This window comes from Lutra lutra, chromosome 5 (assembly GCF_902655055.1).
Source record: "Lutra lutra chromosome 5, mLutLut1.2, whole genome shotgun sequence".
Classification (NCBI taxonomy): Eukaryota; Metazoa; Chordata; class Mammalia; order Carnivora; family Mustelidae; genus Lutra; species Lutra lutra.
The window spans coordinates 42,759,876-42,785,412 of record NC_062282.1 but is presented as its reverse complement, the minus strand read 5'-3'; the positions used below and the strand labels follow the sequence as shown (position 1 = coordinate 42,785,412).

At 51.3% G+C, this 25,537-nt stretch overlaps 1 protein-coding gene and 2 long non-coding RNA genes across 14 annotated transcripts in view; 1 reads left to right on the top strand and 2 right to left on the bottom strand.

Annotated features, from left to right (window-relative positions):
* TCOF1 (treacle ribosome biogenesis factor 1) overlaps positions 1–6,264 on the bottom strand; it is a 37,253-nt gene extending 30,989 nt beyond the window's left edge. For 3 of the 11 annotated variants that reach the window (XM_047729499.1, XM_047729500.1, XM_047729501.1), the window contains exons 1-3: positions 6,084–6,264; positions 3,634–3,689; positions 613–797 (exon numbers count right to left, since the gene is read on the bottom strand). In XM_047729499.1, the coding sequence (XP_047585455.1) occupies positions 613–797; positions 3,634–3,689; positions 6,084–6,191 (349 nt within the window). In that variant the 5' untranslated portion in view covers positions 6,192–6,264. The remainder of the gene's footprint in view (positions 1–612; positions 798–3,633; positions 3,690–6,083) is intronic. The other 8 variants (XM_047729502.1, XM_047729504.1, XM_047729505.1 and 5 more) reach the window with 3 other exon arrangements.
* On the top strand, positions 5,644–19,020 carry LOC125099899 (uncharacterized). Of its 2 annotated transcripts, none has more exons than XR_007127395.1 (4): positions 5,644–5,819; positions 11,676–11,772; positions 12,496–12,615; positions 18,939–19,020. It is a non-coding gene; the product is annotated as an uncharacterized LOC125099899 (long non-coding RNA). The 2 variants fall into 2 exon arrangements; XR_007127394.1 differs by having other exon boundaries at positions 11,676–11,930.
* Positions 17,628–24,890, bottom strand: LOC125099898 (uncharacterized). Its single transcript, XR_007127393.1, has 3 exons — positions 24,471–24,890; positions 21,118–21,233; positions 17,628–19,565 (listed from the first exon to the last, which is right to left on the bottom strand). It is a non-coding gene; the product is annotated as an uncharacterized LOC125099898 (long non-coding RNA).
* Positions 24,891–25,537: the final 647 nt, after the last annotated feature.

The following is a 25,537-nucleotide window of genomic DNA, read 5'->3' as shown; positions in this document are numbered from 1 at the left end:
AACCTTGCAGAGAAAAAGGACGATTCCTCTGTGGAGTTATAGCTATGTTGGTTCAAATACGAACCGTCCTGAGGACTTGGGCAGAAGGGGCTGGGCAGGCCTCACGGGGTCACCCGGTGAAAGCTCTGAGACCAGAGTGCCCAGGAGAGCCTCCCTGTGCTACCTAGTACTCTTCCAGAATGACAGGAAGCACAGCCCCTCCCCTGGCAGCCCACAGGCAAAACAGAAGGGGTGCCTGTCAGCTGCCCTCTGAGATCCTTCCAGCAGCTCTTCTACAAATGTGGGCTTCTTTCCATCTTCATCAGAATCACCCAGGGGGACTTGCAACAATGTAGCTGTTGTACCTCAAATCAGACTGCAAGGGCCCAGCTCAGTTTTTGTTCACCACTGGATTCCCAGTACCCGGGACACGATGTTTGGCACGAGAAAGGGCTCAACTAAATACTGCAAGAGGTATGTGAGATGCTTCCAATCTTCTCTCTAAAAGGTCCTGGTCTTCCCAGGGCTCACTGGAGGAGAAGCTAGAGGTGGGCTCTCCCCTGGAACAACCCAATATCCAAACGCCTGCCCCCTGAAGCTGCAGGGCCCTGGGCCGAGCCCCTACAAACACACCGGCCGGAGCTCCCCCAGCAGGCAGGGCCTGCTTACTGGCTTTGGCGGCTTCAGCTTCTGCCTCCTCCTCCTCCTCCTCCTCTTCCGAGCTCTCAGAGCTGCTAATGGGGTCTGACACTCGGGTCTTCTTAGCCTGCAGCGCTGCATCCTCCTCCGCCTTCCGCTTCTGGCCAACCTCTGAGGTTCTGCAGGACGAAGTGACTGGCTGTACCAACCAGGTGGCAAGGGCACTTCCAGGAGATTTGAAAAGGAAGACATGCACCCACCCCGCTGCCCCCCCCAAGGAAATGTGCTCGGAGGGTTTGAGAACATGGTGTAATACACTTGTATTCTGCATTTTCACACATTTCATAAACTATTAGTCTTCAAAATAACCAGGAAAGGTCAATAACATATAACAATGGCCAACCATTACTGAGTGTGATGAGCCAGCACCTGTAGGCTGTTCATAGGACCATCCAGACTCCCCCACGCCTCCAGAACTTGAAGCACCAGCACTGCCCTCTTTCTGGAAGACCCTGCTCAGCTCCTTCCTGTGCTTCAGGCCTCAGTGTGAATACAGACTCCTCAAAGGCCCTGCCTGGTCATGGCCCAACCCCGCCAGTCTCTGCCCTGCCATCCTGTTTCGTTTTCTTCAGAGCACTTTTCTCCCTCCTGCTATTCTACTGACTTCCTGCCTGACTCCCCAGCTACATCATCAAACCCTGGGGCGGGGAGAGGGTGCTGGCAGGAACCTCTGCTGGCTCACTATGTACCTTCAGCATGTTAGCTTATAGCTAAAAAAAATGAACAACTGACTTGCTCAGGGTCAGAGAGGAAGAATTTTGGAAGTCTGGGGCATGGGCAGGACAAGCACCCAGATGGCTGAGCCCCTGCAGTGTACAAGGACCATCTCCTCTGACCTGACCCTCCCATCCCGACAGTGTCACTGTCTGTGCCCTGTGTTCTCCAGCTGGGCTAGCTGTGCTGTCACAGTTTGTGGTCCCCTGTTCCCAGGAAGGCCACTTGTTGGGGCTCCCCTGAAATACAGGTTTCACTTATTACACGTATCAATTCATTCTGCTCCTCTCGCCCCAACAGAATGTAAGTTTCATAAGGGTGGGGATTCTTCTCTGGTTCGTCCCAGGTATATTAAGAACAGTTCTGGCTCATAGTAGGTGCCACTCAATAATTACTGGGCGTGGGGGAGGATATACCTCCAATGGTCAGGTTTAGCACCTTATTTACTATTACTGTATTTTACAGATGAAGACACAGACTCAAGGAAGCCAAGTTTGCCCAAGGTCATATAGCTAGTTGTTGGGTTTGAACTCTGCTGAGAACCATTAGACTAGGCTGCCTCTGGTGGGTGTGAGGTCCTTGTTCAGTACCCCTCACCCACAGAAGGGACCAGTGACAAGGGGCTCACTGAAGCGGTTCTCTAGGGAAGTGCCAGACACCTGCACACGCTGAAGGGGGTGAGGGAGAGGAAGTGCAGGGAGGGAACTGCACTCTGACCTTACCTTACAGCAGAGGGTAGCTGAGAACCAAGAGCTGACAGGGTCTTCACAGACCTTAGCTCTCCACTGGAAGCTGGGATCTCTTCCATTCTCGCCCTTGCTTACACACCTCTGATGACAGGTAGCCTACCTCATTTCTGGATAGCTCTGATGACCAAGTGCTTGTATTCAGAAGCTGAAGCTTGTCTCCCTAAAGCAGTACCTCTGGGTCGCACTTCAGACTCTCAGGACCCCAGACAACAGCCCACTTCCTTTGTCCTCAGAAATGTGCACACCTATCACCTGCCCCTTTGCCATCTCTTGTCCATCCTGGACAGTTCAGTATTTTCTATTCATTCAACATGGGACACGACTGCAGGTCCTTCACTCCCCTGGATGACTGTGGTCAGGCCAGTTCACAGAGAGGACGATTACCCCTTCCCTCCCTCTCAAACCATTCTTCTGTTGATATGCCTCTGGATTACCCCCCGCCTTTCCTGTTTCTGCATGTTTCACAGCCATTTCGCACGCGACCTGTCCTCCTCCTCCCTCCAAACTGGGCTTGCTTCTGGCTCCATGCCGAAGCCCACCTTCCAGGCCAGTGCACAGGCCAGGCACCTGGGAGTCAACGAGCCCACCCCTCCAGACCATCCACAGCTCTTGGTCTCGTCCCCTAATATTCTTGGAACTGACTGTCTGACTCTACACCCCCCTCTGTTATTCCTGTCTCAAGCCCCATCAGCTCTTGCCTGGATGATGGTGTCCACAGCCCCAACCAGCCATGCCATCCTGCAGAGTGATCTCACCACTCTCCACTGCACACTTTCATGGCCCCCACCGCTCTTGGGGCAAAGACACAACTTCTCACCACGGACGATGAGGCCTTGCATGGGGCGACTCTGCGAGCCATCCAGCCTCTTCTGCCCTGTGACTGTAGCCAGAGGCCTCAGCCCGGGCAGTTCCTTCTGCCAGGCCCACTCTACCTGCCTCTCCAGACCTACTGCCTCATTCCCTCCCCCACTCCCTGCAGCCCTTACACCAAAGGTCATCACAGGGAAACCTCCCCGAAACCCCTAAATGAGGCCCAGCTAACCTGTTTATGGGGTCTTGGCACCAGGTCCTTTTTCATAATCGTTACTGCCATTTTGATTTTATATTTATTTGTTTCATTCTTTGAGGCATGCCTACCTGACTCCAATGTCAGCTCCAGGAAAGAAGGAACCATGTCTGTCTCACTCACAACAGTTAGCTCCATACTTAGAACGGGACCTGGCACTTAGCAGGTAGGTATGCCATAAATGTTCGGTGACTGAATGAGTAACAAGCTGCTGAGAAGCTGTGGTCCTTGGAAACATTGAACACAGCTCTCAATGTCCTCTCTCACTATCAGACACCCATAGCTATGACCTGGCTTCTCAGGGGCAAAGCCAGTGTCCACAGTGGGCTATGGAGACAGACTGCAGACCAGATCAGAACCCTAGCTTATTTCAAGCTGATGGCTTGGGGTGTCCCTACTCCACTCTTCCAGCCCTGTCAGACTTACTGTTGCCAGTGAGTATAGATGTCCATAAGGGTTACAGGCTGAGTCAGGAAACTTTTCTGCAGAGAAGTAAAGAGAAAGCAGCAATTAACTCCCAGCACAATATGAGTCCTCCTTGGGCCCAACTCTCCACAACCTCATGGGAGACCTTTTGTGCTGGGAAGTATGTCTGCTTGCCCCAGTCAGTACCACTCAAACCTTCCAGAGACAAGGAGGGCAAGTAGTTCCAGCTAAAACCTTTTAAGACAATGTTGTCAGCGAGAGGTACCTCTGAAAGACTGGAGTTAGAATGTTCCAGGTTAGCATCTATCCAGCAGCCCCGAGCCTTCAGGGCACTCTCCACTCTTAGAGGTCACAAGACAGAGTTTTTTCCACCCCCAGCCTTTCAAGAGTCTCTGAAAGGCCAGGTGGGTCAACTTTCCCAGGGCAGTACGAACCACAGCCCAGACATCCAAGGTGTCCGGTGGCATTTCCGTGGTCCACTCCTCTGCTGGGAAGAGACTGATGCCAGTCCCTTGGTAGAAGCAGAGGGAACCGGGTGGAATCCAGCCCTCTGGAGCCAAGGCCAGATGGCCCACTCTGTAAATGTCAAGAACTCAGGGTGTCAAGTGCCCCAGAGGTCAAGTGAGCAATGTGAGGTGAGGGAAGCATCAAGAATCCAGGCAGAATGGCCAAGAGGCTGCATCTAGAGTCAGGTAGAGCTCCTCCACTAATTGGCTGAGCTAATCTCTTTGCCTCATCAGACTCTGGGCTACTTCTTTATAACACAGGGATAAGAGCAGAACCCCCCCTAGCAGGACACTATCAGGCCTGAACAAGATATTCTAGTCAGTGCCCAGCATAGGGGCTGGTAACACACAGACTCCAATTGTCAATTTCACTCTGCTCTGCCCAAGGCACACTTGTTTCCTTACTGGCCCTCAAAAGTGCTGCTATTCTTTCTGCCTGGAATGCTCTTTCCTGATAACTACATAGCTCACTCCCTCACTTCCTTAAGGTCTCTGTCCTCTCAGAGGTGAAATGTCACCTTCCCAGTGGGGCTTCCTGATCACCCTATTTATAACTGAACCCTGATATTCCTTATCCTCCTTGCCTGCCTTACTTTTATAGCTAATACCTATGATCACTGAACACACTGTATCATTAACTTTTTTTTTTTTTTTTTTTAAATATTTGTCATCTGTCTGCTCCTGCTACATTGTATGCTCCATGAGCACAGGATACTTTGGCCTAGACAAATGCCCCAGTGAAGATGGGTACTGTCTCTTACCTCACTTACCTGTTAAGTGATCTACATGGAGTAAAAAGGCATTCAAGGTCCAAAGAGGGTTGAGAAAAGCTTGGATAAAGTCTTGGCCCATTACCCTTTAGGGAGATCCCAGAAGCAAGCATCAGAACCAGAGCCCACACCCACACCACAGCCAAAGGCAAGACTAATCAGGTCAATATCCACTTTACCAGCTTAAAACCCTCCAGTGACTTACCACTGATCTTCAGATGAAGACCAAACCAACTACAGCAGGGCTCTAGTCGGCTCCCTACCCCTTCTCTCACCTTGTACTTCACACTTCAGCCACAACGGACTTTCTAAAGGCCAGTACAAATGCATAAAGTTCCCTCCCACCACAGGGCATTAGCACCGCTGCCTGGAATATCCACCTCCCTTCTCTCAGATCTCAAATCAACTTCCACATCCCGGGGGAAAGCAGTCCTGGATATCTCTGACACTGGCAATTTACCATCCCTGTCTTATCACTCTACACCTTTCATTCTTGGCACCTAACGTGTTACTTTTGTGATTCTTGATTTATGTCCACCTCTCCTACCAGATTTAGATTATAAACCCTAGGAGGGCTGGGGGACCTTGCTCAACATTCTATCAACAGCACCCTGAGTACCAGAGTGAGTTGCTGAAAAAAATGAATGAAGTAAGCAATGACTCCATCACAAGCTCGCATTCCAAAGCTGTCTGACTCAGTACCGGTGGGATGAGGGCCGGAGTTTCACCTCAAGTAAGGGGCCACAAGCCCCTTCCCTCGGCGCTCTGTGTCCTTCTCACCCTTCCCGGGGTCTGCTCGCAATTCACCCGTCAGACTCTGAGCAACTCTCTAGCCCTCCGGGGCCGCGCTGAGCCACGTGGCCCGAGACTTCGGAAACTTTAAACCGCCACTACCGGGAAGGGGGTGGAGGTAAGGGGAGCGGGAATTACAAAGCCCTGAGCGTCGGATCTCACATCGGGGCCCGCCCACTGCACAGCTGGAGAAACTGAGGCCCAGAAGAGCAGGGAGCCGCAGCGGGGGCAGAGGCTGCGGCTTCTTCACTAGCCCCGACCGCCTCCCAGAGCACCGCACGGTCCGACTCTAGGCGTCCGCCAGGCCGCTAGGGGAGGGGGCACAGGCAGTCGCTCTCCAAATGTTGCACGCGGCCCTAGCACACGGCCCGCGCACGCTTACCTGGCCACTCTGCTCCTTCACTTCCCGCGCCGCGCGCACATAGCCCGCCTGTAACAAATGCTGGTAGATCAGGGGAAGCAACTCCCGGCGTTTCCTGGCCTCGGCCATGCCGGCGAAACCGACCCGTCCGCTCACCTGCACGCCCCCCTCAGTCCCCGCCCGCCACTTCCCTCGTGCCCTTAGACCTCGCGCGCCCCACTTCCGGCTCCTCTTTCGCCCGCGTCGCGCGGCGCGCCGGGAAATGTAGTCTTATTTCCTGGAGTGGCCGGCTCCGCCCCGGCGGGTGAAAGGGGCGGAGGCTTAGAGGAAAATGAGGCCTCCCATTGGCGGGGAGGGCGTGGTCAAACCTAGTCCCTCCTCCTGGCCTTGATCTGAATGACTCCTTAAACCCTCCAGACTTGCTCACCGCCGGCATTTGTCTTTTCCCGGTTCGCTGTGACGTCTGTGATCGCGTTTTGCTCATCTCTGAACATCTAATCTGCATGTCTCTGGTCCCGAACTTCCAGTTACCCACTCATTTATTCACTTCACAGAGTTGTTAGGACCCATGACTGTTTGTCATTCATTGCCTAAATCGTTCTTTGAGCACTATACTTCAGGCTAGTGCTCACCTGGAATGGAGGGATAAAAAAGATGGATAAGAAACGGTGGCTACCCTCAAAGCTCACAGGGAGATTTGGTAACCAAACAACGATGGTTCAAGGTCTTGAGTGCATTGTCGGGGACAGACACAGCCTATGGGAGCCGGGAGGAGGGGCGCCTAACCCCAAAGAGACATCTAATTTCAGGCTTAAAGATGGAACAGGAATTTCTAGGTGCAGAAGAGAGGACTGGCATTCCAGGCAGAGGACACTGCCTGTACACAGACAGGAGAAACCACCCCTATAAGCTGGGAAGCCCAAACACAGAATCCAGTCTGTGCTGGTGGGCTGTGGTTGTGGGAAAGAGGGGATGAGTAATGACACGGAGGATGAGAAGTAAACAGGCCCTGCAGCACCCGCTCCTGCAGAGCAGAGCTTGCACTTTGTTGCAAGGGTGATAGATAATCTCTGACTTGTTTCATGTAGGAGGGTGACCTGGGTTTGTGTTTTTAAGAGATTGCTATCACCAGAATGTGGAGGACGGATTTGTGGAGAGCAAACTAGATGTGAGGCTGTTGTACTTGTTGAAGGGAGGCTGGCAGGGAGAGGATGAGGTAGGCTGGGGAATATTTGAATCAGCTCTTTTTAACTTCACGGACCCATTGAGAAACTGAAGATAGCATGAACCACCTAGACTTTGTTGCCGAAAATTTTGAATGTGCACAGACGCATAACGTTTTCACACTGATTTTAGGACGTGGATAAGCACATAACTGAACCTCCTAGAGTTAGGAACTACTGCTCCAGAAGAAACAGGGATAGGACCTGGTGACTGAAAGCAGCGAGTGAGGAAGAGGGAGGAGAGTAATCTGCATTCTGTTATTTAGTGAAATATTTATTGAGTACCTACTGTTGGGATAAAGTAGTGTCCACCCTAGTAGAGTTTGAAGTCTAAAGGGGGAGACACATGCTAAAAAGTTATACAAATACTTTGTTACAAACAGTGAGGCCATGCAGAAAGGAAAAGAATAGAGTTTTCTTATGGAACAGTAAACACCGTGTGGGAGTCACACAGCTAGGGTTCAAATTCTGCCTTTGCTTCTTGTTAACTAGGGAAACTTGGATAAGTTACATACATAACTTCTCCTGTGCCTTGGCTTCTTCATCTGTAAAATAGAAATAATTGTAATATCTACCTCACAGGCTTGTCATGAGGAGTAACTGAGGTCTAAGCAGAAATGCTCAGAAGCTTCTAGCAATAGTGCTGTGCCTAGATGTATATTAGCCATTATTGGAAAGCATTTAACAGGAAGGAGGGATCTATCCTTTCCTGGGGGTTGGGGAAGGAGCCCCTGAGAAAGTGACGTTTGTGAGGAAATCTGAACTGTGTGTAGGTGAGGATGGGGTGGGGGGGTATTCCTGGGCAGAGCGAAGAACCTGCGCAAAGGGCCTGAGACAGAAGGTGCAGCTGAGAGGAGAGATGAGAAAAAGCCTTGGGAGTAGGCCATAGGGGGAGAGCAAGGGGATTGGGGAATGTGGAAGGTGGGCACAGACAGATTCCACATTAAGGAATCTTTGTTTTCATCTTAAGCATGATAGGAAGCCACTGACAGTGTCGGCCCAAGAACGACAGGATGGTTTTTCATTTTAATGTGGTCTGTGTGAATGCCCAGTGGAGAGTGGAGTAGGGTGTGTATGTGTCCATGCCAGATGACAAGTTAAGCTTAGGAGCGCAGGCAGGCGTTTAGGGAGAATATAATGGGGCAATGCTGGTTGCAGCAGAGGTGGAGAGTGCTGGAAGATTCCAGGGTTGTCGAGAAGTAAAATCATCATAGGGATGTGTTGGAATGGAGGGCAAGGCAGAGGGAGCATTAGGATGGACTGTGAGATTTCTGGGCAGCCCAGCAGGCAGCGACTTTCCCTGAGAAAGGGAAGCCTGGAGACGACAGGAATGGGTGCAGAGTGGGAAGGGAAGGATGACGAGGTGGGCCATGAAGAGTGCAAGTACTGCTTTAGGCAGGTGGAGCTTGAAATGCCTTTGAGACACAGAGAGCAGGTGTCCGGTAGGCACTTGGGGGCCTAGGTTTGGACCCACATGAAAATGGGAAGCTGTCAGAAGAGATGATAATTGAGGCTGTGGCTGAGGGCCAGGTTGTCCAGGGAGCAGAACACAGACAGAGGAGAGAAGGTGGCCCGGCAGGGAGACCTAAGGCGTACCCACAGGGTAGAACTGCACAGAAGAGGACGTGCCTGGCAAGGCAGAGAAGGAGGGAAGAGAGAGGCAGGAGAAGACCCAGGAGGGTGGGTGTAGGGAAGGAAAGCAAGGGACGAGTGTCAGGAAAGTGCAGTGAGCCCATGGGGAATGCTCCAAGAAGTCAGATGGGATGAGCATGGAACCGTGAGCTTTGGCTTAATGACAGCTGTGGCGACTGTTGATGGCTTTCGGGAGCGCTACTTCTGTGGAGTGATGGAGAAGGTCAGGTGGCTGTGGTCTGATGAGTGAAGGAGGGATGCAGGAGGCAGTGAGTCTTTGGAGAAGTTTCTGTGCAAAGGGGAGGAGAGAGACAGTGTGGCAGGGTCGGTGTGTGCTGGGGGGGGTGTGTTATAAGGTGCAAGAGAGCTGGGTTTGTTTAAAGGCAGATCAAGGGGAGAGAGCTTAATTAGGGGTGTAGGGAACAGGGGAGATAATCAGCAAGTGACGCTCAGGAGCATATGCAAGAGGGAATGGGTTCAGGCATGTGGGTGGAGGGGTTGGTCTCAGAGAGGAGGAGGGATGACTTCTCTAGAACCAAAAGAAGGAACAAAGAGAGGATGGGTGCAGATGTAGATGTAGGTTTGTAGTGGGATGTTAAGGGAGATTTCATCTTGAGCTTCTATTTTTTCTGCAAAGTGGGAGGCAAGGTCCTCCGCTGAGAGCGAGGAAGAGGTGGTGAGGAGTCTGGAGGAAGGAGGAGAATGAGCATTCCGACTTGGGAAGCAAACTTGCCCACAAAATCCCCAATTGCCTGATAGTGTCGACAACCCAGTTAGAGGCTGGTGATCGTTAATTTACGCGTGTCCTGTCCCGTCCCACCGAGAGATTTCCCCCTTTGTAGCTCACCTCCCCAGGAGCAGGCCAGGGGAAAGTACTTAGTGGGGTTTATCTAGAGGCCTCGGGTTTTGCCAGATGCGTGAGGGAAAGAGGCACAGGGATTTAAAGTGTTGGCAAGAGAGGGGCTCAGTCTCTGAGCTCTGGGATCTATACTGGGCAGGGAGGGAAGTGGAGACAGAGGGAGCCAATGTTCACGGAGAGAGTGGAAGCCTCCGGGGACTGGGCCACCATGAAGATGATTAACCAGCAACCTGTGCTGTAAGACAGTTGGCAACTCCACCTGATGGCAATGCCCAGGTTCCTGACTGGGGCAAGGTGGGGGCCCGGATGGGCCACTGACTGAGTTAAGTCAATAGGCTGATGAGCATAAAATCTCTGGGAAAATCAAAGCTCTTTTTCACTCCTCCAAGCTCTTATTTTCACCCCCATGGGGTATTATCATCCTCGTTGAGTGAACACTTTTGTAGATATAAATTTCCCGAGGGCCGATCTGGGGTTGTCTTGTTGGCTGTGATATCCCCAACCCCAGTCAACAAATATTGGCAAACGCAGGGGTGGTTATAGCCTGACTCCTGAGGAAGAAAGGAGGGCAGAGCAGGCAGGGCAAACGTTGTGAGTACAAGCCTGGAAGCAGAAATGTGGAAGCTTCTAGAAGTCAGTGGAGAGGATACTGGGACATGAGTCTTTGGCTGACCCTGGGAAAAAGGAAGAACTGATATTAAATTAAAAAAACAAAAACAAAACCAGGATGGTCTAATACCTTCTGTGTGGCAACAGGTTGTTTTTGTTTTGTTCCTAATAAAATTCATTTTAAGCACTTATGCTTTGTCCTTGGCTCCTGGGAGCCTGCCTCTTGTGTGGACAATTTTTTTTTTTTTTAATTTCCTTGATTTTCTAAATCATACCCTTCACTGAATTGCCTCGGGGCCCAAGCACAAAATTAAAACATTAAACTGATAAAATACAACATGGCAACAATTAAGACAGCAGCAAACAAAACAGTGCATTAAAAAAAATTAGCCTCAGAGCAATTTTTTTTTTTTTAACAGTTAGAAAAAGGTGTCTTTGTTAGCGGTAGAAGCCAGAAGCTTCCAGACCACTCGACTGTGAGTGTCTCTTGGGTAAGCAGCATGCCTTAGTCATCTCGAATTCTCAAGCAGGGCACAGCGAGGGCACTCAGGAAATGAGTGAAGGAGGGACTGTCAGCAGAGGGCTACGAAGTTAAGCAGGTGGGACACTATACCCTTCTTTTCCCAGCAGGAGGACTCCTGCACAGAGTTGGAACGTAGCACGATATACGGGAAAGGTTACTGAGCCAGGAGTCAGGAAACTGCTTTTTGGCCAGGCTTTGCTATGTGACCTTGGGCCAGTCTCTTGACCTCTCTGATCCTCAACACCTCTACTGGTTGGACAAAAGCCCCTCTGGCCTTGAAACTCTAGAGAGGGGCCCATCTGGAAAGGCTGCCTTTGCCCCTGGACCCCAAAGATGGCCTCATCGTCTACTGTAACAATGGGTTCTCCCTGGACCAAGTCACTTGGGCCTGTAGGTTTGCCACAGTCTCCTTCCCACTCCCAGGATAATAATTTCTCACTTTCTTTTCTCTTCAGTCTTGGAGATTTTAAAGATTTACAAAAGGTTTAAAAGTGATCACTGCAGTCAGCAGTCAAACAATTCAGGGATGTACAAAGATAAAGCTAGACCTTCCCTCCAGGTCATCCACTCCCAGCTCCTTCCCCACCCTCCAGCCCACCTGTCCCCCACCTCCACCCCCAGCAACCCCTAGGGGCCTGGTGTCAGGTCCCTTCACATCGTCCCTCTGGACTCAGACACAGATGACCTGCACCAGGTTTTATAAGGTTTTTAATCCTCCCTTCCCATTTCCCTATTTTCATCTCTCTTTTCTTTCTTTTTTGCAAAAGGGGATAATCCTAAACATACACTCAGCAGCTGGCTTTTTTCACCGAGGGTCAGAGTGGAGCCTTTTCTCCAGATGTTGGGATCCCGGCAGCCTTCTCGGTAAGCGTGGCAGCTCAACTACCAGGAGCCCCCCACAGTTGTGCTGTGAGGCAAACCAGTGTTTATGGCGTTAGCCCTCAAAGCCCCTCAAAGCCCCTTATGGAGCATGTCCCTGGTTCTCTGCCCCTTTCATAGAGGAGGAAGTCGAGCTCAGCGAGGTAAGGCCCCAGGCCATGAGCTTTTTAAATTTTTTTAAATTACCAGCTTTTAAAAAAAAATATTTTACTTATTTGACAGAGAAATCACAGCTAGGCAGAGAGGCAGGCAGAGAGGGAGGAGGAAGCAGGCTCCCTGCTGAGCAGAGAGCCCGATGTGGGGTTCGATCCCAGGACCCTGAGATCATGACCAGAGCCAAAGGCAAAGGCTTTAACCCACTGAGCCACCCAGGTGCCCCTAGGCCATGAGCTTTGAGCTAGCAGGGTTGAGGGCCAGCTGCAGGGGTGGGGCGAGGAGGGGGGACTCCCACTGACAGAGGTGGAAGATAGCTTGGGACAGCTTATTTACTTCTTTTTTTCTGGCTAATAGGACAGCGCTGCTCTCAACGTCCTGGCAAATACATCCTTGAGGACTGGAGCTTTAATTTTTGTAGAATGGAATGAAAGTGGGCCAGAGGGGATGCTCTGGTTTATGTTAATAGCTAAAGCCGGATTAACTGCCAAAAAGGGTGTAGCAATTCACAACTTCATCAGCATAATTTCCTATTTATGTGGTTTTATTTCTCAGAGCTGGAAGTGTCCTTGGAGAGCATGAAGCCTGGCTCTCTCTCTTCTCACTGATAAGGAAGCAGGCCCCTATCAGAGGCAGGAATCAGCTTGGTGAGGTCCCAGCCAGTTCCAGGCCGAGGTAGGTGCCCTCCTGCCTCACACCTGCCTGCCTTCCTTCCAGCTGTGTCTGTCCCTCTCTCTCCTCCCCTGTCGGTTCTCCACACCGCATTCCGCATAACTTCTCTCCCCAGCTTATCAAACCTCCCCCAGGAGGTCAACCACTGACCAGGAGAACAAATCACAGCTTCCTTACAGGCATTCAAGCTCAGCCTGTCCAGTCACACTTCAGACCCAAATGCAAATACCACCTCTTCCGTGGTGTCTTCCCTGACTGCCTCAGCTTCTCAACAGAGCACAGTCGTCTCTGCTCTGCAAGGAGCCCCTCTCTTCTGGCCACTCCTGACAAAAGGAGCCACATCACAGAAGGGCCTACCAGAAGGGGGCAGTGCACCACCAAAGAAAGGTCTCCCTAAAGGTCAAGGTCACCAGGGGACCAGAGGCCGGCCACAAGCCTTTTGGTGTGCCCTCCCTCATCTCCAGTGTGGTTGCCTGTAGGAATACGGGGTTCCACCCCAGTGGTGTGGCCTTTGGCAGCGCCCCCCCACCCCGCCTCAGTTTGCATTTCTCAATCAAGAGGGTTGGACCAGCTCCGCGTTTCTGAAAGCGCCGTGAAGCACAAAGTGACTTCAGGAGATAAATAGAGGGACATTTTAAAATGGAAATCATTATGTATTTATTTTAATGTGTATTAGACAAAAAATAACTAGCACATCAAACCTGTTATTTCACAGATATTATTGCTTAGGATGGGGCTAAAGTAGGCATTCAAGTAAAAAAAAAACAGTGAGTCAATGTAAAAGAAAGTAGCAATTAAATAATAGTACAGGTGGTAAGACGGCGGTGAATGGCTTCCGTCGAGAAAACATTGGTCTGCTTTTGATGTTCTAGAATTCTGTGATTTGTGGTGATCCATGCCAAGGATGGGGGCAGGGAGGAAGGCGCTGCCTCCAAGGGCTGGGGCACTGGGCCTTGGAGCCGAGGGGTAGGAATCCAGCAGATGGGCCATGTCCCCACCACCAGACCCTCCTCCACCTGTGGAGGGGTGCACGGGCCCGCTCCTCCTCCCCGCCTTCTTTCTCAGCTTCTCTGCGGTTACTAAGGAGTGGGAGGCTGAGAGGGGCCGCATTCTGGAAGCTCATCTGCTCCCTCATTCTCACCCAGCACCCTGCTTGGCATCAGCTCTTCAGGGTGATGATTAACAAAGATTCAGGAAGGCACTGGGGGTGGGGAGAGAAAAGAAGGGGACGTGGACCGAGTTTTCGGACATATGTGAATGGCCGACCTGGAATGACCGTCTGATCCCCAAACGTGCTGTGCAGTGCGATCACCTGGCAATTCAATAGAAATGCGATTCTCGGGTTCCACCTCAGGCAATTCTGGTTATGGAGCCCCAGCATTGACCCTTTAAAAACCTTGCCGCTCGATTCTGATGCTTCTAGGTCCGGAACCGCCACGGTGGACCACATATTTTAATCGGTGTACCTGGGGAGAGACCAGGGCTCAGAGAGGTTTGTCGCTTACCCAGAGTCACCCAGCATATCAACAGCAGATGTCCTGACACCCAGCTCCGTGCTTCTCACTGAGCATCCCTTGTTGAGCCTAGTCCCTAGTTAGCAGAGAGAGCTCCACTGACAAATGTGGTGGGATTTCTTTGAGCTTCCTTTGCGTCTGGGCTTCTCAAGGACTTTCCACAGAAAAGAACATGCTGTGTGAAGAGCCATCTGCTTTAAAGACTGGAAGGGGTGGCGAGGGGCGGAGGGGTGGCGATGGAGCGGGTGGCTGGGCGATGCAGCTTCCTTTCTGCTTTTGCCAGCCTGAGGAGTCACACAGGATCCTCAAGGAACAGAATTAGGAGCCCTGACTAGGGGGTAAATTCCAGATAGAATTTCCAATAGTGATCAGTGACCTGGGAGACAATTGACCTTGGAGCCGTTGTCTGGTTCCCTGCTTTTTTTCTTTTTTTAAAGAAATTAAACATTCAATGTATGAAAAACATAGGGACACGTGCATATAGCTTCCATGTTCCCGGGCCAAGGTTGTGCAATAAGACATCACAAATAAGTAGCAGCCTCTCAGCCTATTTTCCTCCCTCCTGCCCGGAGACAGTCACCACCGTGTTCCTTGACGTTGGCGTGAATCTTTCTTGTACATATTTTTATGTTTATGCTATATATGTATACATCCATAAAACATGTAAAGTATTGCGCTGCAGATTTTTAAAGTTTTTGTCGGCGCTATAACATTGTACATAGCCTTCTGCAACTTACTTGTTTCCTTTCAACATTTTGTTTGAAATTTATCTGCCTTGTATACGGAGCTCAGGACAGGCATTGCCACTGTTCTAATACGTTTCATCGTAACTGTGTGCTGCAACTTACTAATCGATTCTCCCAGCCGTGGGCATCAGAGCTAGTTGCCGTTTTTCACAATCCAAGCCTCACTCACAGCCAGGAAGGTCCTTGCACAAGTTTCCAGTGTGTGCCTGGGAAGGGGTCGCCGGGCACGCAAGCGTCTCCCAGCCCGCCCGCCATCGCCTGGCTGCATCTGAAGGGCTGGCTGGTTTCTGTCGCTCCCCATCCAGACTCACACTGGCAGTTGTCAGACTGGAATTTATGCCGCTCTGATGGGGGCCAAATGCCTCTCATTGGTGTTTTTAATTTGTATGTCTCTGATCAGTGGGGCTGAAATGTTTTCATCATTTGTCTGGTCGCTTGCATTTCTTCTCCTGCGAATTGCCTTTGTATCCCTGGCCCATGTTTCCAGTGCACTGTCTGGTCATTTTTCCTGACTTGTGGGAGCTCAAATCCTGGGCCTGTTCCTACTACCTCCTGCCAGTCGGTGGCCTGTCTTCGTACTTTACTTATGGCGTCTTTTGATGCACAAAGATATTATATTTTAGTATAATTACAGCGTCAATCTCTCCCTCTGCGGCCTGGGCGGCTGCAGTGCAGTAAGAAGAGGCCGTTTCGCCAGCAGAGCGCCCTCCGTAGGAGGCCTGGCGCCGCAGTGGGAAGAGCGTGGGCTCCCGGGCTGGGCCAGCTTGGACTGTGAGTCCTTCCTGAGAGATCGACAAGTGAGGTGAACTTGGGAGTAATTTGTTTTACCTCTGGGTTCCAGCTTCCTCTCTTGTAAAATGGGGATAAGGACAGTCTGGAGCTTCAGGGATGCTGCGAGGCTGGGAGGAGGAGGGCAGTGGCAGAAGGTGGGGGAGGACTCACTGACGAGTCTCCAGAGAGGCTGTCATCTGAGGCCCATCTAGCATGGATGGCCCAGTGGTGTTTGGTCCAAAGGGATGGATATATTCTCTTCGAATCTAACCACATCTCAGAACACGGCTAGGTCTCTGGAGGAACCGGATGTGTGGAACCCAGCCTTACCATCCCTCCCCTCCCACTCAGGACCTGGGTCCTGAGCCCATTTAGGTGACTCTGGAGGCAGGGAAGGGTATGGAGTCGCATTCCCGATCTTGCAGGAGAGCTGGGAGGGTGCATGCCATGACAGCTGCAAGTCAGTCATCCATGGGGGCATCTGATGGTTCCAAGGAGAGTATTTGGGGAAAGAAAAGTGAAGGTCAGGGAAAGAAAGAAAAGTGAAAAGTGACGTGCCTGGTCACCTTCACTCACATGTGACCCCATGCCAGCCCACACAAACAGGTCTCTTGAAGCTACAGCAGGGGGCTACCCCCATTGCCTCCCAGCAATTCATCCCAGCATCCTGGGCACAGCACTCTGTTGGAGCAGGATCAAGCCTGGGGGGAGGTGGGCAGAGGCCTCTGGGGTGAGCAGCCATTTGGACAAGACCATGGAGCGCATGGACAGGAGGACCAAAAGATGCTTACTGTCCTCTCTGCTGACCCTAGATCCCTCCTCCACTCCTCCCACCATCACAGAGGGGTCACCTGCTCAAGTGACCGGAGCACCGGGACAGCGGTCAGGAGCGTTATTACAACTGAAACTTATTTCTGGAGTAGGCAATACACACACGTGATGTGAAAACCAGAGAGGTGTAAAAAGGATGTGGAGAAAAGTCTCCTCGCTTCCCACCCTTCTCCCCAGCTTCCCAGGAGGAAGCGTTGTTACTGGAGGGTACATACATACACGCATTTATATAACATTGAGAGTAGCACATTATACACATTTGGGTAAACTTTGCTTATTTTTTTCCACCCCATCTTCTCTGTCCCAAATTTAGGACCTAGAATATAACGGGCAGGAGTGAATATTTGAAGAACAGGATGGGTTCGTGGATGGGGTGGTGTATAAATGAATGAGGTTCATCCCGGTTTAGGCTTTCTGGACTCGGTATTTAGAGACTCACCCCTGAACTTGGGAGGTTCCCTCTTCTTTTCGCCTGTCACTGCATGTGGGTACATTCAGGCCTTCTTGACCCTGGCACAGAGCCATAATGGGGGAACTAAGTGAACCAGGCAGCTGAACAGCTTAATTGTCATTTCCACCAGCAGATGGTTACCAGGGAAACTCAAAGAATGTTCGAACTGGGAGGGGTTTTCAGGCAATGTGGAGGCAGCCTGACAGAATCTCAGATTGGGGGGTGGGGTTCCCCACAAGTTCTTTTAGACTTTAGTTTTTTGGTGTTCATTCCAGTGATAATCTAAAACAATTAAAGATAATATTTTTGGATCGTCGGGATGTCTGCCTGATAATGTCGCACGGGCGCGTGACTGCACCCGTGTTGGTCTGTTTGTAATTATGATCCCATCGGCGCTGGGATGATCGAGGACTCCACGACCTCCTAAACAAACCAAGATGTTCAAAAAGATCAAACCGAGCAGGTTCTTATATTTTGTGTTTGCAGACCACAAAGATCTGAGAATTTTTTTTTTTTAAGATTTTATTTATTTATTTAACAGAGAGAAATCATAAGTAAGCAGAGAGGCAGGCAGAGAGAGAGGAGGAAGCAGGCTCCCTGCTGAGCAGAAAGCCCGATGTGGGGCTCGAACCCAAGACCTGGGATCATGACCTGAGCCGAAGGCAGTGGCTTAACCCACTGAGCCACCCAGGCGCCCCAAGATCTGAGAATTTTTTAAGGCATGTGTCTGTCTCCCAAATTTGAGAAACCCTGGGAAAGACCAAAGCATTCCAGACAGGGGCTGGGAGCCTGGACTGAGATCCCATCTCCAGTGCTGAGTGGCTGGGTCCCCTGGATTCTTCTGACTCTTCTGCTTTCATTTCTCTGCCAATCAATCAAATAGGGATCAAAAAGGCTTCCTCCCAGGATATCATGACGGCAAAAATGAGGTAGCGAATGTGAAAGTTTTACCTTTACGAACATGTTTGACTCTCTCATTTCCTAAAGGAGGGAAACAGGCCTGAAGAGGCCAAATGACTTTTCCAACATCAATTCCTGGCAGAGCTGTGCTGGGGGGCTTGGGATCCTAACCCACCTGGCACATCCCCCCTGTCCAGGGCACCGAGGCCGTTAGCTGCACTGGTGGGATTTTCATTCCCCGAGCGTCCACATGACATCTCAGGTGGAGCCTGTCACTATTTGGGCAAACACACTATCTTTATTTTTATTTGCAAAAGAGATTAAATTAAGAAACCAAACAAATAAACGAGCACGTTGAACTTTCCACAGCAAAAACAAATTCTTGCTCAGGCAGAAGGTCAGACAGGAGGCACACGAGGACAGAACATTCAATGTCACTGCAATGTCCAGCCATTTTTACTACTTTGACCGGTTGAAGGGTCCCTGAGCCAAGCACATGGGCTTTATTTCAGCACCCACTCTTCTGGAGGATGTGGTTTTCAGGGTTGGGGTCACCCGAGGCCGGCAGAGGGCCTCTGTAAGCAAGGACGATTTCTGGTCCGTGCTGTTTCTCTCCCTCAGAGCTCTGCACTTGATGTGATAGGTGCTCAATCGATGTTTAGAGAATAAAGGAATTTGTGAGTAGAGTCACGTTCTTTGTATTTAAAGATTTGGAGGGGCCTCTCAGAGATGTGTCTGACAAGCCCAGGTTCAAAATCAGGCCATCAGGAAGCAAGGGAATTGCGGGGAGAAATGGCCTTCTGGCCTGGATTTCAGAGACCAGGCAGGAGTAAGGCTGGTCCAGAGGCTGAGGTCAGACCCAACAGGCTGATTGACTATTTTGTGGTATGAAGTCTCCGTTCTCTGAGCATCTCCTGTAACCCAGGCTCCGAGCTCAAAGCTGGGGATCCTGAGCAGAGGTCTTGCACCCCAGAAACCTCTACTCTGTGGCGATGAGCCCACAGTGGTGAAGAAGGTCTCCCATACTGGGCTTGGGAATCCCAGATGTGACCTCAAACTCTAGCTCTACAATGTGTGACCTTGGGCAAGCCACTTTACGTCTCTACCTTTCAGCTTCCTTCCCTATGAAATGGGATGAACCAGGGTCATTGCCTCCTCGGCTGGGAAAGAAGATACTAGCCTAACGAATGTAGCACCTGGCATGGAAATGAGGGCTCAGTACCTGCTATCCAGCATGATATCTGATGGGTCTCGGACCCCGCTGGAAGACTGGCCTGTCTCCTTCATCTGCCCAGAGCCTCTGAGCAGCTTTTCTGACCCAACAGAAGGAGACGGCTTGCATGGGCAACTTGCATCCGCGCGCATCGAGTTATTTATAGTTGATTTGTTATTGTGGCTGTTGCACTCGCTGTTGTGTCTACTAAGAACACTGATGCTATGAATAAACTTGTACATTTCTCCTGGTACATGTGAACAAGGGTTTCTCTAGGGTGTACATACTAACAACAACAAACAACCGGAAAGGTAAGGGGCACTGAGGAATTGGAATGAATGCTATACTGCTGGAACCTGGTCTGGGAGGTAAAGGAGAGGCAAAGTGTTAACCTCACAGTTGCTGGATTCTGGGAACGTTGCGAGGGCCCCCAGAAGAGGAGCTGGGGCAGCCAGAGCACAGGGGAGTCACACGGTGAAGGGGCTGGGTGGAGAGAGACATGGAGTAGCGGCTATTTACCCACTGGCCTGAAATTAAGTCAAAGTTTTCATAACCAGTGTGGTCCAAATGGTCTGCACTCATGTATACGTACCTGGAAATATACATGCCCACCAGTGGAACTGCCATGTTGTAGGGAAAGTGAATGATCAACTTTATAAGATAATAGCAGATGGTTTTCTGAATCACTTATCCCCGCAGACACTCCCGTTAGCAGCACCCATATCCTTGCCAACACTTGGTATTGTCAGGCTCCATATCTTTTTGCCAATCTCGTGGGCGTAAAATGGTATCTCATAATGGTCTTAATTTGTATCTCTCTGAATTTCCATGAGGTTGAACATCTTTTCATATGTTTTGGGGCCTAGAGCTATTTGCTTAACTTGTCCGGTCCAGGGGCGCCCGGGTGGCTCAGTGGGTTAAAGCCTCTGCCTGCAGCTCAGGTCATGATCTCAGGGTCCTGGGATCGAGCCCCGCACCGGGTTCTCTGCTCAGCAGAGAGCCTGCTTCCTCCTCTTCCTCTCTGCCTGCCTCTCCACCTACTTGTGATCTCTGTCAAAGAAATAAATAAATCTTAAAAAAAAAATTGTCCAGCCCTCTCAGAGCACGGGGAATATTCTGCTGGCTACTCACCTTGAATGCCAGCCAGGTAAGGGTGCTGGGTGGGAAGCCAGGAGACCCGGGTTCTAGCCTCAGCATGGTTACATCTCCACCCTGCAGCCTTGGGCAAGGCATTTGCCTCTTCTAAGCCTCAAATTCACCATCAGCCAAGCTGGGGAGAGCCTTACTCTGCTCACAGGGTGGGCAGCTAAGAGACCAAGTGAGCTCATGGAAGTCAATATGCTTCGGGAACTGAAAAGTCCTGTACGAAGCAGAGATTAGTACTCACTCTTTGAAGACAATTTAAGAAGGCTTTGAAGCTCAGAGGAGCAGGAATAGCCAGCCACGCTCCCGGAAGCAGAGAACACCAATGAATGTCTCCTTCCTCCCCAACCCTCTCCAGGCCCCTCTATACCTTCATCAGGCAGAGAAGGAACAAAGTCCATTAACTCCTGACAAAACATGCCTTAGGCACCCTGAGGGGTAGTGGAACCCAAAGCAGGTGCCCGGACTGCTCTAATGTGAAGACAGCCAGCCCCTTGGTCCTAGTCTTTCCCTGGGAGGCCAGACATGGCAGGCTCTAGGGCCAGCACGTGCCAATAAGCAGAGAATGACAGTGCCTACCCCTTAGGTTCATGGCTTTTTCTCTACTCTTCTGATTTCCATGCCTTACCATCCAGTAGCAGGGGGATTAGCCCAGACAGCTAGCCCAGACACCTTCTCAAAGCAGGTGCTGTAGAGTGACAGCTATCATGGGTGGTGGTTAATGGGGAGGCAGGGACGGGTGAGAGATTCTCTTTCGAATCACAATGTTGAAAGTTATCTTTGCAGCTCACATTTGCTGAATATGTCAGGCACCGGGCTAGGCATTTTGTAACATTATCTCGTTGACTTCTTACGACCATGTTACGAGGTAGGCACTATGGTTGGCTCTGTTTCACAGGTGGGGAAACTGAGGCTTTTCAAGGTTAAGTGACTTACCCAAGGTCTCTCTGCTGGTAAGTGGCAGAACCATGATTCAAACCAACATCTCCAGATCTCCTGTTCTGAACCAGCTTGAATTAACAGAACTTGGTGATTGATCAGATCATGGAGGTCTGGGGAAGAGAAAAAAAATTCATCTGCCCTTTCTTTGCTTTAGTTCCATGTCATAGAGTGTCCCTGTAGCTGGTGGAGAAATACAATGGGAAAAAAAAGGTGTCCCTCTACCCTCCTAGAACTTCAGGTGAGGGGGTAAATTCAGCAGAGTGTGAAAGCACTTTGAGGTGGGTGTGGGGAGCAAGGCTTCCTGATCTCTTTAAGGCTAAGATGTAAGGGACGATTAACGTGGGAAGGCGGGGGTGGAAAGGAGCCCCAGGCAGAGGGAATAGTATAGGTCAAGGCCAGGATCTCAGGGAGGGCATGCTGGCACAGACACAGTGGATAGAAGGACTGGGGGCACAGGAGATGAGGCCTGGATGTCAGCAAGGGGCAGTCACCCAAGGACTTGACTCAAGGGTTCTAGATTGGGGCTGGGACAAAGGAAGGGGAGACTGTCAAGGAGGCAGTACTGTACTCGGGAAGGAATGGAGCCTTTGGCTGGAGCTGGGAACATGGGAGGAGGAGGGAGGGAGGGGGCAGAGAGGATGGTGATAATGAGCTCAGCTTTGTCCTCCCCAGTGTTGGGGGGGGTCACCACTAAGATCTCTTCCTGCGCTGACCTTCTCAACTTCCCTGGAAGGAAGGAACATCTCCCTGCGGCCCCTCCAGCCCCAAATATTCCCGGCAGGAAGGAGCAGGATCTGTTTTGTCAACGCAGCTTGCAAATAAAGAGTCTCATTCAGGGAGGCAAACAGCTGCTTGACTATTAATAGGCGGGGGCCTCAGCCGCAGCCTGCTGGGAGGGCCTCAGCATGTAGTTCTGGAAAGGTGAATCAGTTCCTTCTGCCTGTCTGGGTTTTTCACCCTGTGGTGGGACGATAGGCCAGGTGCTTATTGCTCAGAAGGTCACTTGTCCTGAGCCTTCCTGGGGCAACCCGGAAGGGGGCATAGCCCTGTCACGATGCTGACCCTCCCCCTTCATGCTGGACCCAGAGCTGACCAGAGAGGCAGATACCCTCTGGATGGGGGAGTGTCTGGCTGGGGTCTCCACAGCCACTCTCATGGAAGATCAGGCACTCGCCCTTAAGGGGGTCATGGAGAGATCAGGGTTGGTCAGTCCAGAAATGAGAGGACTGATGAAAGGAAATGGGGGACAGAGAGGGTGGAGGTTAAGTCTGGGGTCAGGAGAACCCACGCAGGGTCATGAGCCAGACCAGGGCTTGAGGGAGACCCAAGTCCAATCCTGAGAGGGTGAGGCCTAAGGAAGGCCACAGGCTCCTGGCTGCCGCCATCATGGTGCATGAGCTCATTTGTGGCCAGCCAAATCACCCATCCGTACAAGCCTGTGGAGAGGGTGGCTGGGATGGAGCTAATGGAAACCCGGTGGGCGCCCTGGGCCACACCGAGGCCGGGTCTTACCACGCTAGCAGCCCCATGGCGCCCGCCCAAGTGGGTGCAGGGCTCACAGGCTGGCTTTGTTCCCGCCCTCTCAGGTGGCTGCTTCAGGTGGTGGCCACTTCAAAGGGGCCCCATTTAAAGCAAGGCCTTGCCTCAAGTTTCCTAAGGGCCCTGTCCGGGCTAATGAGATCATTAAGAGGCTTCTTGTTAAATGGGTTTAAATAGAGTTTGCCTATACGGCCTCTGGCTGAGCCCGGTGCCCGGGGTGCAGCTTTTTTCTTTTTTTTTTTTTTTAATTTCGAGAATGTATATTGGTGTCTGTGTATGTACTTAACAACATGCTGGAGAGTGTAAGCTCTGGCCTCAGACTGCTGGGACGGAATCCTGGCCCTGCCACTTTGTGGTGGTGTGACCTCAGACTGGTTACCTACAGCTCCTCGGTGCCTCAGTTTCCCCATCCAGAAAAGGGGATTTATCATTCACTGTACTGCTGCCTTGTACTGTAGAACCCTCCACTGCCCTCAGAAGAGCCCCCAAGTCCCTTAGAGACGTCAGCCTTCCCTGGCCTGCCCTTGGCCTTGTTCCTCACCATGCCCATTTTTCACACTTGCCACTCTGACCGTACAGACCAGCCCTCTGGATCGGGTCTTCACGTGAGCTGTTTATCCATCTTGGAACACTCTTGCCCTTCATCTTCCCTGCCTGGCCTTCCTTCTCTTGTGGGTCTCCTCTGAGGTCCTGACTCAGGGAAAGTGCTGCTGACGTCTCACACCGAACCCGCCTGCGCCCACTGCCCCGAAATGGAAGGCCAGCACTTCAGCTTTCTTTGCTAGACTGTAAGCTCCCTGAGGGCAGGGGCTCGGCCCTGATCCTCATGTCCCCAAGGACTAGCACTGCCCATGATGGTTTCGTAAGAAGCCCCTATCACTTGCTGTTCACTTGAAGGTTGGGGCTGCCTATGGGTCTCCAGTCGTTAGCTGTTCCTTGAAATACACCCCCCCACACACCCGTGCCTTCTCTCTGGCCTTGACTCAGAACCCCACTGCAGCAAAGCCTGTACCAGGAAAAAGGCACAGGGAGGCCCAGACCCAGGCGTCCAGGCCAAGCCCACCCGGAAGCAGGCTGTCATTCTTCCTTCTGAGAACTCCAGCCTCTGAATTAAGCCCATCCTGGCCCAGCTAGGCCTTTGCTTGAGGATGGTATGCCGATTTGGAGAGCAGGCCAAGTCTTTCTGACTTTTTCCCCTGCATCGAGCCACAACATCATTGTTTGCTCAGTGTCTGGATTGATTGACTGGTAGGGCCCCATGGTCAGGAGGGGAGGGAGGCCCCTCGGGGTGGTGCCCAGCTCAGAGTGGGAGGTCTCCAGGCTGTCTGGCTGGCAGTGTAGCAATCTTTCCTGAGGTGGACCGGGGGTGTGGAGTGTGCAGAGACAGCATTTTTCAAGTCAAAGGGGGTAAGGGAAGGGTACATGGACGGGAGGCAGAATAAGAAAAGTGAAGTTGGGCTGGGACAGTCCGGCCAGATGCAGTGCCAGCTTGGAGAAGTGAGCCGAGGCTGGTGGCCAGGACCAAACGTGTGAACAGACAGAAATCACGTTGACGTGTGCCACTGCTGAGAGCCGGGCGGCATCCTGGGGCCACACAGGCCACAGAGCCATTTTCCCACTAAGAACAGGAGCTCCTCAAGGAGAGGGACTGCGTATCCTTCACATCTGGGCCCGCTGGTTTGCAGAATGAATTCCAAATCCTCTAAGCCGTCAGCATGTAACAGGAGAGTTCTTTCCCCTGGGAGCTTAAAATGGATGAAACTCCTCCCCCTCCTAATAAAAATAGATAACATTTGTTGCGTTCTTACCATGTACCAGGCACTGGGCTGATGACTCCACATCCATTATCTCTGGGATTGTCAGGAACCGGGCCTGCACTGGCTCACCACTGCTTCCCCGGGGCCTTCCACAAGCCTGACAGAGTTGACGCTATATACTTCTTTGTAGAATGAGCAAATAATCCTGCCTCTAATTCACATTTTACACATAAGGAGCTGAGTGTCAAGGAGGCTAAGTAGCTGAGGTTTGCTAGCTAGTGGGATGGGCAAGTCAGGATTTGAACCCAGTTCTATCTTACTTCGAAGTGCATGGGCTTAGCCACGCTCTGCTGCCATGGCCATGACCTTGAGGCTCACCACCAAAGTAGGATCTGAGAACCAGTGTCATCAGCATTATCTGGGAGCTTGCTGGAACTGCAAATTGCCAGGGGCAGCCCAGACCTATTGGATCGGAACCTGCATTGTAATAAGAGGCTTCAGCAGTTCAGATATACATCAAAGTGCGAGAAGCCTTTTTTCAGTGGTCCCAACCTCCTCCCACCACCCCAGCCAGTCCACCCCCAAACTCACTCAGGGGTTCTGAGCCCTCGGCTGCCAGGCAGCCTCAATCAAACTGCACTTGGCTGTTGGGTCCTTTGTCCTTTGCCACAAGACTGCTGGGTGTAATTGTTAGTGCTGGCGGCTGTGGCTGTGATTTTCAAAATTACCACTGAAGGATCAAAAGCCTATTTCACTTTAAAATCCTGCTTCTCCGTCAGGTTTCTAGCACCCCCGGGAACATGTTCATGAGAATAGAGGCACAGTTTTCTAGCTGGGGGTCTTGCTCATGAGCAGGATCATTTTGGATGGGGTCTCATCCCAACAGGGACTCTTCCCCATCCTCTACCCTTCTCCACCCAATCACGGAGACAGTGGGGTTCTCAGCCTGGTCTCTGTTCATTATGAACAGACAATGTAATCCAATCATTATATTCATAAACAATTCCCCAATGATTTAAGAGGCTCGGCTTGTTTATGCAAAGCTTGTGAGTTCGGTCTTTTAAAACAGGTTCAAGAATTGCTTTGTCTAGCAAAAGGAACAAAGAGATGCCTCATGG